The sequence below is a fragment of the Mustela nivalis genome (assembly GCF_964662115.1).
Source record: "Mustela nivalis genome assembly, chromosome: 7".
NCBI lineage: Eukaryota > Metazoa > Chordata > Mammalia > Carnivora > Mustelidae > Mustela > Mustela nivalis.
Genome location: NC_139026.1, coordinates 18679467 through 18693424, shown reverse-complemented (window position 1 = coordinate 18693424; position 13958 = coordinate 18679467). Strand labels below are relative to the sequence as shown.

The 13958-nt window shown below is 42.5% G+C and overlaps 1 protein-coding gene across 3 annotated transcripts in view; it reads left to right on the top strand.

Annotated features, from left to right (window-relative positions):
- Nucleotides 1-13958, top strand: part of DRAM1 (DNA damage regulated autophagy modulator 1) — a 40133-nt gene that overhangs the window by 23795 nt on the left and 2380 nt on the right. For 2 of the 3 annotated variants that reach the window (XR_014313877.1, XR_014313878.1), the window contains exons 4-7: nucleotides 852-1029; nucleotides 6097-6155; nucleotides 10568-10660; nucleotides 11267-11474. Coding sequence is in view for 1 of the 3 variants with exons in the window: in XM_082739129.1 (XP_082595255.1) it covers nucleotides 852-1029; nucleotides 6097-6155; nucleotides 10568-10660; nucleotides 11267-11311 (375 nt within the window). In the remaining 2 variants the exon portion in view is untranslated. Of the gene's footprint in view, nucleotides 1-851; nucleotides 1030-6096; nucleotides 6156-10567; nucleotides 10661-11266; nucleotides 13642-13958 lie in introns of those variants that run through there. The other variant, XM_082739129.1, reaches the window with a different exon arrangement.

The following is a 13958-nucleotide window of genomic DNA, read 5'->3' as shown; positions in this document are numbered from 1 at the left end:
TTCAGTGAGGGTCTGGAGCCCAAACCAGCGTCTCTTGGATAATACTTTAACTTGTCCCCTTGCAAAGCTCACATTTTCAAGTTCAGGCAGAGACTCCATTGTTCAGTCCAACATCACTGTTATTACCAGAAGGTCGGTGCCCATTGCACATTTGGAAGGAGCCTAAAGTGAGTTCTTTGAATGGTCCATCATGAGCATAGTAGTAAGCAATACCAGATTCTGAGCCTACACGGGGTGTACGGGTGCCTTCTGGTTGAAATGGCTGGTTAGAGGATGGGGGGGCAGGGCCTTGACTTGAATCTGCCTTTGCATGGCAAGAGCAGTGTGTTTACTTAGATTTGTGTGTGCATGTGGGCTGCCTGGGGGAAGACAAAGAGATTATTGAGGACCAAGGAGCCTGAAAACTCTAAGCCACACTCGGCGTGTTCATGGAACCAGTTGTATACTTTCAAATGAAATTCATCATACAATCCAGTGCAAAACGGCAAGGCAGAAATTATTATGCCCATTTTACAGGTACAGAAATTGAGGTTATAAACTGAGGTCACAGAGCCCAGTGGCAGAGTGGAAATTTTTCATCCAGTTCTGCCAGACTCCAAAGCCCATAATACTCAGTTCTTCCACCTCTGAGGCAGACATCACTCTGTCCCTGTCCAGTGCTGTGGAACAATAAGAGCATTTGCATTAGGGTCTGGAAGGCATTTCTCTTGGTAATCTTCTCACATTTTCCAAGGAGAGGTGGGTGCATCTGTGATGACTGTGGCGATGAGTAGCCCAGCGTGGGTGGGGGCGTGGGTCTTGCTGTGTGCAGACTCGCGCAGAGTAACAGCTCTTTGTGACTCTCTCTCCAGGAGTTAGCTGTCCCCGTGGTCCACGATGGCGGCGCCCTTTTGGCTTTTGTCTGTGGTGTGGTCTACACGCTCCTGCAGTCCATCATCTCTTACAAATCATGTCCCCAGTGGAACAGCCTGTCCACGTGCCATGTGCGATTGGCCATCTCTGCCATTTCCTGTGCAGCCGTGGTCCCCAGTATCCTTTGCATATTTGTCAGTGTCTTCACAGGCTTGACCCTTCTCCCACTCCCCCAGAAGAGCATGAAAAAAAAGCAAAAGGTTAACGGGCTTCAGAAGAACAATTGGGAGAAAAGTATACATTATTAAGGAAATACCTCAACATTGTCTGGTTAGATCAAAACAATCTTTGGGGGAAAAGTGTGTGCAAGAAGCATGGAAACTTACGGCAACACTTCAGTCTGTTTACTTTCTTTCCAACAGGGAAAGTTTCATAAGCCATGTGGAAATATTTATTTTTCTTTGTAGTGCTTGGTCAAAGACACCAAATATTGATATTGTACTTAAAGTAACTGCCCTGTGAAGTCCCAAGAGCCCGGTACGCTGCCCTCATCTGTACGCTGGCGATTCATTAGGTAGTTCAATTTACTCGTCTGTGTTAAGAGGTTTTAAAAAACTCTTATCATTTATTTCTAAGTCATTTGAAATACATTGAGGCTTGTTGTCACTGATTCCAGTTTCAAAATGAAATCTCACTCCATCTTCTAATTCAACAATGTGAAAATAAAATATCAATTTTTTGACTAGGGCGTTTTTGTTTGAAGGAAATGAAAGCTTGATCTTTCTTTCTTTCTAGAGGTATTTAACAGAAAAAAAAAAAAGCTGTGTCTTCAAGATGTGGAAAATTCCCCATCTTTTGCAATACCATCTGCAGTCCTATCAGAGAAAAACTGCAGAGCCATCGAAAGATGGTGATTCTGTCAGACTATAGGAAAATAGCAACCATTTTATTAGCAGCAACTTTGTTAGTCTGGATTGGGTTGTGGTATGAAGTGGGCAAGCTTGAGTGAAAATGTACCATGTGCTTCTAAATAGTAAGTTTTGTGTTTCTCTTTTAAAACAAGCTATACAAAATATGAAGTCTAAGAATGGTTGTGGGTTTGTTTGTTTTTTTTTTTTTTTGTCTTAAGGAAGGAAATTTTTAGTTAGAAAATTTCTAAGCGCAGAGGAAGCAAATCCTACTGTTGAGAAATTTAAACAAATATGCGCTTCTTGCAAATATAGTTCATTTGCAATTTCCTTCTTTATGGTTTGAAGACATTCATGTTTCTCTCCAAATATATCTACTTAAAACTTTTAGCTTGCAATTGTTTGAAGTGTTAAAGCCAGTTTCTTGGTGTAGGAAACCTTTTTCTTGCTTCTAACTTGAGAGGCACATCTCTAGATGTTAAAATCAGAGAGAATTTTTAGTGAGAATAAGCATTTTAGGCCTCAAGAGTTTAACATAGAAATAGTTCCCATTTCTAGGCGGTTCTTAGGAGCCCCACCAAGGGATAGCTTCCCCAAACAGAACTAGGTCATGTCCCTGTATTAAATTAACTCAAGGGGCCCCTTGGACTCAGGTCATGGTCCCAGAATTTTGGGATCCAACCCCACATCAGGCTCCCTGCTCAGCAGGAGGCCTACCTCTCCCTCTCCCACTCCTTCTCCTGTGCTCCCTTTCTTGCTGTTTTTCCTGTCAAATAAATAAATAAATACATCTTAAAAAAATAAATTAATTAACTCAAACAAATTTATCCACATGAAAAGCTCTTTTATCCTAAGCATTAGGGTGGTATTTATGTCTCTTTACAAAGATTTCTTAATATCTTTAAAATGCCTTTGTCTCTTCTTACTGCCGTAGTTCTATGAAACATTGTCGCTTGACTCATGAAGGAACTAAAGCGCAGATGAGGTTAGGATCTTGCTTCTAAGCCTTCCCTGTGAGCCTGTCCATCTTGCACCTGGCTTCCGAAGCTTTTACAAGCCTTCACAAAATCACTCTCAGCATAAAGCCCAGGTTCCTTTGGTTGAGACCCATAGTCTGAGCCTGCCTATTGAGTATTTTTTTAAAAGATTTTATTGATTTACTTATTTTAGAGAGAGAGAGATAATCTAAAGCGGACTCCTCGCTGTGCTTGGAGCCCTATGGGGGACTTGATCTCATGACCCTGAGTTCATGACCTGAGCTGAAACCCAGCTGAACCGCCTGAGCCACCCAGGCACCCTATGAGACAGCCTCTTTTTCTGACCTTATTCTAACATGTTCTCCCCTGGACTTGACCATTTCCTGTTCTCTGCCTTGGCCTATTCTCTTCTACCTGGATACAGTAGCCGCCAGGCACATGAGGCTACCGAACACCTGAAATGTGGCTGATCCACATGGAGATGGGCAGTTAAGTGTAAAAACCACACCGATTTCGAAGATGTAATAAGAAAAGGAGAACGTAGACTATCTCATTACTAGTTCTTTATATTAGTACATGTTGACATGATAATATTTTTGATATATTGGGTTAGATAAGGTATATTCTTTCTTTTATTCCTTCCTTCCTTCCTTTCTTTATTAACCCATAATGTATTATTTGCCCAAGGGGTACAGGTGTGTGAATCATCAGTCTTACACACTTCACAGCACTCACCATAGCACATCCCCTCCCTAATGTCCATAACTCAGCCACCCTCTCCCTACGCCCCCAACCCCAGCAACCCTCAAGTTTGTTTCTTGAGATTAAGAGTCTCTTAGATGAGATATATTATTAAAATTAATTTCATTTGGCTCTATTTATTCATTTCTAAGATTTTATTTTATTTATTTATTTATTTAAAGATTTTATTTATTTATTTGACAGCCTGAGTGAGAGAGACAGAGAGCAAGCACAAGCAGGGGGAATGGGCAGGCAGGGGAGAAGCAGGTTTCCTGCTGAGCAAGGAGCCTAATGCGGGGCTGGATCCCAGGACCCTGAGATCATAGCCTGAGTTGAAGGCAGCCCGTTAACCAACTGAACCACCCAGGTGCCTCAAGATTTTATTTTTTTTTTAAGATTTTTTTTTTTTTTTTAGGGACACCTGGGTGGCTCAGTGGGTTAAAGCCTCTGCCTTTGGCTCAGGTCCTGGGATGGAGCCCTGCATGGGGCTCCCTGCTCAGCGGGGAGCCTGCTTCCACCTCTCTCTCTCTGCCTGCCTGTCTACTTTAGATTTCTCTCTGTCAAATAAATAATAAGTGAAAATCTAAAAAAAAAAATAGATTTTAAAAAAAATTTATTTATTTGACAGAGATCACAAGTTGGGGGAGGGGGAGTGGGGAAGCAGGCTCCCCGCCGAGCAGAGAGCCCAATGTGGGACTCAATCCCAGGACCCTGAGATCATGACCTGAGCCGAAGGCAGAGGCTTTAACCCACTGAGCCACCCAGGCGCCCCAAGATTTTAAGTAATCTCTACACCCAACATGTGGCCTAAACTGACAGCTCTGAGATCAAGTCACATGTTCTACTGACTGTGCCAGCCTGGAACCCCTCATTTGGTTCTTTTTAGATTTTCTTTAGTGTAACCACTATAGTAGAATTTTTTTTTTTTTTTAAGAACTTTATTGAATACACCCCAAGGGAGAAGCAGGTAGGGCAGCAGAGGAGAAGCTGTCTGCCTATAGTAGAATATTTTACATCACTCACATGGCTGGCATTAATTTCTGGGGGGACACTGCTCTAGAGAGCTCCTCAAACCTCAGCTTACATTAGGCTCAACTCAGTGAAGCCTCCCTCAAAGCCCATTCCACTCTGAAGTCACAATTTTCCCTCTGAGTCATAGTCATGCCCTCCCCTCAGCAAGGTACCTGATGTGCAGAAGACAGGACTCAAGAACAAAGAATTAAGAGGATTTTAAACTATTAGAAACAGAAATATGGTAATGACACGACCAAAGAGTCTTTTCTTTTGAGAAACTGAGAAGTGTTAAGTGTTAAGAATTGCAAAATATTGGGGGCAGGGAGAAGAGGTGCTGACTCTGAATTTAGAGGAAGTTCTGAACTTGACACTGACTCAAAGCTTTGAATTCGCAACTGTTTGCAAAAGCATTTTAAAAGCATCTCATCTCTAGCTTTCTCTTTTGCCTTTTAAGCTCCATCAGAATGTCTGTGCAGACAGCACACGGAGGCTTTAGCCTCAGTCCCTGGCACTGTTTGGCCTCTCTGGGTACCCCCTAAGGTCAGAGGTAGGGTGTAGCTCTTTGATGTGTAAACTCTGGGCTGGGAAGGAAGGACCCTGGCTTATACTCAATGACTGGATGGAATAAGTCTGTTTCTTTTTTTTTTTTTTTTTTAAAGATTTTATTTTATTTATTTGACAGACAGATCACAAATAGGCAGAGAGGCAGGCAGAGAGAGAGAGGAGGAAGCAGGCTCTCCGCGGAGCAGAGAGCCCGATGCGGGGCTCGATCTCAGGACCCTGGGATCATGACCTGAGCCGAAGGCAGAGGCTTTAACCCACTGAGCCACCCAGGCGCCCCGAATAAGTCTGTTTCTTAAAGACAGTAGTTTGAATCTGTATCTTGTTTTTGTAGAAGAACGTTGGTAGTTTGCGATGCTTTGGTACTTTGAAATGTTAATTTTTCCTTAAAGCTGATGCCTTGAAGATAGGATTCTTAGGGCAAGAGTATTTTTTTTCCCCAAAAAACTTTTGTTTAGGGAAAAGAGTATTTTAGGAGAAAAGTCCTCAAAAAGTACCCATCTGTCATTTTGTTTTTTGTTTTTGTTCTTTTTTAAATTAAGATTTTATTTATTTATTCGAGAGAGAGAGACACAGCAAGAAAGGGAACACAAACAGGGGGAGTGGGAGAGGGAGAAGCAGGCTTCCTGGCAAGCAGGGAGCCATGCAGGGCTTGATCCCAGGAACCTGGGATCATGACCCTATCCAAAGGCAGACACTTAGCAGCTGAGCCACCCAGGCACCCCCCCATCTGTCATTTGGACCAAATTTAACAAGCACCGTGGAGCAAAATGTAGCCACAGATGAAAATTTGGCTATACATAGCTGAAAAGATATTGCTAAGGAATGACTGTATGCCCATATTATAATTTAAATGCTGTCACAATCAAACTTAAGGTTTGAGATTATGAAAAGCCGATGTAACTGGTCTGATTGCAGAAATGTTGGTATTAACATTTTAACACTGTGATGATGATTAGAAGAACAGTCTTAACATTAAAAGACCTGGGTTTTTGTTTTTGCTTTTGTTTTTTGGACCTTCCTTAACAATTGCCCTTTTTTAGTGATTGCCTGTGCTTCACTAATTTCTATAACAAAGCTGGAGTGGAATCCAAAAGAAAAGGTAAAATTTAACTCATCTTCAATATGATTGTTGAACCTGGTTCCTGGGGATTATTCTCAAAATTATTTTCAAAATTTTGAGTTCCTAATTGAATTTCCTCATCAAAAGAGGTCAGACATTTAATAGAAGGGGCCGATATGAATTAAGGTGTACGGAGGTCCGAGGAAGCAGTGAGTGTTAAGCAGAAAGGATGAGACCCGCTCCAGCACAGAGGGCACTTTGTTTTAGAATGAACCGGAGAATAAACGTGGTCAGGTCTATCTTCGTGGGCAGGGAGTTTGTGCAAAGTTTTTGGTATATTATTTAGCCATAAAATGAATGAAATCTTGCCATTTGCAACAACATGGTTGGAGCTAGTGAGTATAATGCTAAGCAAATAAGTCAGAGAAAGACAAAAAATGTATGATTTCATATATATATATATATAAATTCCATATATATATGGAATTTAAGAAACAAAACAAATGGACAAAGGAAAAAGTGAGAGAGAGAGAGAGAGAGAGAGACAAACCAAGAAATAGACTTGTAATTTTATAGAGAACAAACTGATGGTTTCCAGAGGGGGCGGTGAGAGAGGGGGTGGGTGAAACAGGTAAAGGGGATGAAGGCGTGCACCTGCTGTGATGAGGGCGATGTATGCAGGTGTTGAATCACTGTATTGTACACCTGAAACTAACATTACACTGTAAACTATACATACAGTTATACATACATACATACACACTGTATGTTAACTATACATAAACTAATATTACACTCTATGTTAACTATACAGAAATTAAAATAGAAAACTTTAAGAAGAATGAGTAAAAAAAAAAAAGATTAGCCTACGGTGGAAGTAAGAAGGGGAAATATTTAATGGGTGCCGGCAAGTGACCGAGAAGAGAATGGAAGGACATGAATCAAAGAGGACTTCCAAATGTTATCTTGGGGGAAGCCGAGAATCTGTCCCCAAGAGCAGATAGAAGCAGGGTCCCAAACAGGAATAAATGATTCCATGCAGGGAAGGGGGGTGGGTTTGGTTTTAGAATTGTTGACTCCAAGGCTGTAGTGAAACATGAAGGAGAATGGCCCAGTTGCTTGTGGAACTAGACTAGTGGGGGCACTGGGAACCTTCAGGGCACAGGGTAAAGTGACTGGTAATTTCAGCCCTCACGTCAGAACTCCTGAAGCTGAATGTTTGGAAATGAGGTGGACTCATGCCATGGGGTATGCCCAGTGGTGGCACTTCCAAATGCCATATGGGAAAGGAATGTTGCCCAGGAGAGGAGAGCTTGTGGGAGAAAACCAGTTGGTTTTTCAAGGGGCCACGGTATGACCTGATGTTTTTCAGAAAGCGGTTTCAGTAAAGTGTTGGCTTTAGAAGACAACTGCAGGAGGGTAAAGAAATGGTGAGGGGGTGGTTCGTTCATGCAGCTCTCAGTGACTGTTTGGGGGTGAGAGGAGGAGGAGACACAACATGGTGGCTAGAGGGCCAGTGGGATCAGGGGATTTTTCACAGCAGGATTCTGGCAAGTGATGGAAGCCTGTGGAAGACTACAGAGAGGGGGCGCCTGGGGGATCAGTTGGTAGAGCGCCTGTCTTCAGCTCAGGTCATGATCTCAGGGTCCTGGGATCCAGCCCTGCATTGGGCTCCCTGCTCAGCGGGGAGTTTGATTCTCTCTCTGCCTCCTGGCCCCTGCTCATGCTCGTGCTCTGTCTCTCTGTTTCAAGTAAAACAATAAAATCTCTAAGAGAGAGACAGACAGACAGATTCTGAAGAGACTGAAGATGGTGAGTGCGAGAATGATCCAGGCAGAAGTTTTTTAAAAATCAGAGGGGGAGACAAACCATGAGAGACTGTGGACTCAGAAACAAACTGAGGGTTTTGGAGGGGACGGGGATGGGGGTTTGGGTGAGCCTGGTGGTGGGTATTAAGGAGGTCACATATTGCATGGAGCATTGGGTGTGGTGCATAAACAATGAATTTTGGAACACTAAAAAAAAAAAAAAAAAAGTCCTTTCTGAAAGCAAGACTTCACAGCAGGGCGGCTTTGGGTGTACTTTACAAGTTCAGCCACTGGAGGGAGACCTTCTACCACAAATCAAACCAACCAGGGGATGGAAAGGCTTCCTTGAAGTATATGCCCCAGCCAATTAAAAAATGTTTTTCATTTCATTTTCTACCTTAAAAATGTGAAAAGTACCTCATTTTCTGCTCACTCCATAAATCACCATGCTGCTCTTGTATTATTTTCTGTTCTCAGTATCAGCGAATGCACACAAAACCCTTTACATTAATTCACTGAATGGAACAACGGCTTAGGTACTGCCCCAGACTTCTGTGGCGTGCTTGGGAGCTTGTGTGGCACATTCCTGTGCATTAACTTACTTGGTAGTGTTGGTGAGAATTTTAATATCATTGTCTCATTTCACATAGCAACTTGTGGCGTTGCCACAATTGTAGCAGAAGAGTCTGCACTCCAAGTTCAGTGTGTTTTCATTAAATATGCTAAAGAAATCCTCTCCCAATTCTGTTTCCATTTTTATAAGCCATCTTCACTGTCCGAGGGCGATAAAGGATGAGGTGGATCTCCTGGTAAGGTCACCAAAAGCAGGGAGGGGCCTCGGTTCTCTACCCCCAGCGTAGGCTGGTGGGGTTCCTCCCCAGTGTGCATTGGATGAGGGCCAGGATGGATACGGACACGCAGGAGGAGAGTGAGGAGCAGTGTCTGTGAGAGTTTGAGGCACCACAATGAAATGATCATGGAAGAAAACTGGATCAGAGAAAGCACTTGTCACCATGGAACCAACCTGCAACCCAGCATATTTGCATATTCATGCATGTAACCTATAGCAGAGCAAAAAGTGAAGTAGGAAAAAAACAGGTCACTGTTCTAAATCAGGGAACTGATGACAGTCCACAGGCCTAATCTGGCAGGTGGACTCAAGTCAGAATGCAGACATGCAGTTTGTCTCAGTTTTATTTTATTGTAGTTGAGTATGTTCCACACGTGGAACTCCCCAACTGGGGCTTGGACTCTCAACCCCGAGATCAAGACCTGAGCTGAGATCAAGAGTTGAACAATCTGAGGGTTTTGAAGGGGCGGGGGGTGGGAGGTCGTGGTACCAGGTGGTGGGTTGGTGGGTATTATAGAGGGCACGGATTGCATGGAGCACTGGGTGTGGTGCAAAAATAATGAATACTGTTATGCTGAAAATAAAAAATAAATTTTAAAAAAAGAGTTGAACACTTAACCGACGGAGCCACCCAGGCGACCTTTGGATGGTGTTTAAAAATGCTTTTGAAGTAATTTACCGCCTTTAAAAATCAGGAGAGTTCATACCACACACACACACACACACACACACACACACACACCCACGCACAGACTTTTTTTTTTAATGTCTCAAAGCAACACCAGGGTCATATTTTCCCATTTGGTAAAAATGAAACTGAACTGATGACTGGGTTTGCCAATCTTCCTCTTCTTCTGCGACTGGCAGTCCATTTATTTTTATTAATTCTCTGGCCTCCCTAGGAGGAACCTACAATTAAAGCCCTCCACTCTTGCTCTGCATTCTCTCATCTTTGCCCCCAATAAGACAGATACCATGTCGATGTCTCCTTAGCCTCTGCTCTGTGGCTGTAAGCAGAACAGTGTTCTGGTAAGACATTTTCTGTAGTAACAGAGAAACACAACAGCCAGTGGTGACAGCCACTCTTCTCTGGGTGCGAGTGCTCATTTTAATAAGGTCCGGAAGCTGACTTGATGTTTTGTTGTTGTTGTTTTGTTTTTTGTTTTGTTTTGTTTTAAATATTTTATTTATTTATTTGTAAGAAGAGAGAGAGTGAGAGCGAGCACAGGCAGACAGAGTGGAAGGCAGAGTCAGAGGGAGAAGCAGGCTCCCTGCGGAGCAAGTAGCCCGATGTGGGACTCGATCCCAGGACGCTGGGATCATGACCTGAGCCGAAGGCAGCTGCTTAACCAACTGAGCCACCCAGGCGTCCCAATTGTTTTGTTTTTTGACTTGATGTTTTTTAAGAATGCATTTCAACTTTGGGATTCCTAGCAGTGGGAGAGCAAGTCACACCTTGAATAGAAATTTTTTTCTTCTCTTGAGTCCAAATTTGCCTCCCCATATCAGCCTTTTTGTGGCCCTTATTCTGCCTTTTTGAAGTGTATAGACTAAGTCTTAAAACCAGAGTGTAAGAGAGCCTCAAGAACGTTTTGGATAATTGCGTCATGTTCCCAGTGGGCAGGTGCCCTGATGTTCCGCCACCTGGCGTCCCTCACTGTGTTTTCTCAAGGGGTTGATTTATGCTCACCCAACAACGTTCCTCTCTGTTCTGACCAGCTTGTTTCAGTACACCCATTACAGGGAATACAGTGTATTTTGGCTAAATTCTGTTTCTTTATTGTTGCTTTTAGGACTACATATATCACGTAGTGAGTGCAATCTGCGAATGGACAGTGGCCTTTGGTTTCATTTTCTACTTCCTAACATTCATCCACGATTTCCAGGTAGGTATTTATCAGTTCATATGTTATAAAGTGCTGACAATTAGGGTTAAGAGCATGCCATAGAACATTAGTTTATTCCCTAAGAAAAGCATCTCTAACTGCTCTCCCAAACAATGAACTTTTCCTATGTTCTCTGTCCCTTGGATGGATGTTCATATATCCTGGTTATTAGCTTTCTGAGGTGGCCTCATTTACTAGTTCAAATAATAGGAAATACATCCTTTGAATAAACAAAGTTTATTTTTGAAAACAAACAAAGTTTGTTGTTGAAAAATGTTTCCAAGGCAGAGAGGATGTGGGACCTTATCAGGTTTGACAACAAAGAAGATCATACGTTCTGAAACAAATGAATTTTTAGCAAAAAGTATATAGAAAACCAAGAAAATTCTCAGACCCAGTTCAAACTCTGCCGAAACCATAGTGAGGGCACATCTGAAGCGTGGGGGGCCTCTGTTGCTGGCACCGGTTTACCTTCTTCTTCTTTTTCTAAAAATTGTGTTATGTTAGTCACCATATAGTACATCATTAGTTTTTGATGTGGTATTCCAAGATTCATTGTTTGCATATAAAACCTTCTTTGAAATCTTTTTCTTCTGTTTTTAATAGAGTGTCACCCTAAGGATATCCACAGAAATCAATGATGATGTTTGAAGAAAGAAGAATGATACCTCACTCAGTGAGAGTCGCAGACAATTTCTGGAAGTGGTAGGAAGGACAGACAGGGTTTCCATGTTGCCCTGAGTGGAATGTATCTGCGGCACGTCCACGACTTGAATTTCTTTAAGAATTCCCAATAGTTGTACTATTTCCAAAGGTATGTTTTCCTAGAGAATGTAGAGCACTTATGACATTGTAGCAATGTTTTTATAATTTTCCAAGTAGACACTTTTTTTACATGAACAAATTCATTACAGAAAAGAGAAGGTGTTACAGAAAATGGAGAACTCTATTTTTGCACAGATTCTGTTTTGTGTTTTCTTTGTGTGTAAGTGATTTGTGGGAATACACTAAATGAGGAATTCACTAACAAGTAAAATCAGGGCATATTCATTTTTAAATTTTATTTGTAGAGAATGAACGGTCTAATTTTATATCATGATAGCATTTATCAAGTTTGATTGATAATGATCATAAAGATTTAGTTAACAAATGAACACTAACAAGGATACTCTGATTTTTAAGAGAACTAAGCAAAGTGCTTCTATCAAATGGCCTTACTCTCTCTATGCACATTAACTCTAAGTGAACACAGGAAACCTCAGTTTTCAAATTCCATTCTCCATGGGCCTCCTTGCTCACAGTGCCAAAGCCTTTACCCTTGCTGCTAACCTAACTGGCATTCCATAGTGGGCCCATTTCCAGGTGGGATGAATTCATCAAGACAGATTAGAAAAGCCTTCGAACAACAGTAAAATGGAGGTGAGCCCCTGACAAGGAAAACCTCACTGGATTCCAGATTGTTGTCTTTGCTGGGTAAGCAAGGAGGGGAAGTATCTCAGGGACCATTTATGGAAGGTTGGATTATGCGAAGGAGAACTTTGGTTAATACTAAACCTCCACAAAAGCCGATCTGTGAAAAGCATTAAAAAGACCATTTGTAAAACCACCCTTTATTGTTACCGGCATAAAATGCTATACGTGCAGTCTGACTCGGGAGCTGAAACTCACGTCTCAAGTTCATTTCTTGCCACTAAGCCTGTGGAAGAGAACACAGGTCTGAGATTGAGGAGAAGAGAGGGTGCAGGGTGCAGGCTGTTTGCTCCTTCTTTCAATGTGGGTGACTGGATGTTTGCACACTGTACGAGAGAGGAGTCAGTCCTTTGTTAAGCAAGACCTACAGACTCCACCTTCTCACCCAAAGCACACATGACAAGGGAAAAGCTAATGGTTCCAGAGCAAGAAGTGGGCCTTGACCTTTAAGGCTTAGATTTGAAAGCCAAAGAGAAGGCCTTCCTTTGAAGACCCTCCAGACCACAAATCTGCATCCGTCCAAGTAGGTCCAGACCTTGAGGATGAATGCCAAGGGCAGAGCAGCCCACCTAGACGGGCTGGGAGGGACTCTGAGAGTGGTGAGCACATCGTGGCTCCTCAGGAACGGTCTCGAGTGAATGAAGCAGTCAGCCAGCTCTGCAATGACCAACTGTGTCCCCTGTGTGTTCAGCGGTGAGAACCCCATAACCATGTCTGAGTTTGTTGCAACTTGTAATGCTGTGGCTCCCCCATGGTAACACCAGAAATGAAGAACTGATTGAAACAATGTCAAGCATTCCTTATTCTGAAGATGGGGGAGAAGTGTCACTTAGCTGTGCTAAGGAACCTGAAGGAGAATGGATCCACGCTTGGGACTCAGTTCGAACAGACTTTCCCTAACTGTCTGTGCTTCTCATGATGCATTGTCATTCTTCATTTCCTTATCTCTCTGTGAGATAGATTCAGAGCTCCTTGAGGACAGAGTGTGGGCATTAATCTTTAACTTTGTAATCCCAGCATTTACCAGGGCACCTCCTGGTCCATCCCTACTAGGGGCTTAATCAATATCATTGAATGAAGGAACGAGTCTGTGAACAAAGGAAGGCATGACAAGGGATATTTGTAGTGCTGTAAAATGAGATTTACACTGGTACAGGGTTTACTAGTTAAGTGATAAATGAATAGTCTGTATCACCCAGTAATGCTGACTTGCTTTGCGTTGTGTACTGTGAACATTTCAGTTGTTTGGGCTTCACCACTCTGTGACAACTCTCCTCAACCTGGACAGTTACCACCGAAATTCTTGGATGGGCTAGACAAAATGGTACACGTGGCTTGGCAAACTGAGAGCGCCAAAAATCGCTGCAGACAATCACATTCTGCTGATTCCATGAAACCTCTAAAGCTGGTCTTATCCATATTTTGGTATTATTTCTAATTTCCATGAGCTTGCATTTGCTTGGACCTCATGGCTGACAGAGTAAAATAAAATGAAGTATTTCTTTATTTTAGTAATTTGTGTCTCAGTTCAATTACAACATGTCGACTAGGTACTACCATGAAGTCTATATATCCAGGAAACAATTCTAGCTCCACTTGGACCCCATCAAGATAGAGTGTAAATCTTGTTTTCTTCATTCTTGTAGTTTTGCATGTGGGTGCAGTGATTCATGTTTGTGTAGAGACTCAAACATTAGGGTCAGAAGTTTGCATCAGTCTAGACCCTTAGAGGTGAAGGCACCAGAAATCCAACCTAAAGTGTCAAAGAAGAAAGGGGCATCTATTGACTCAAGTCCAGGGGTGGAGCTGGCTTCAGGGATGACTGGAT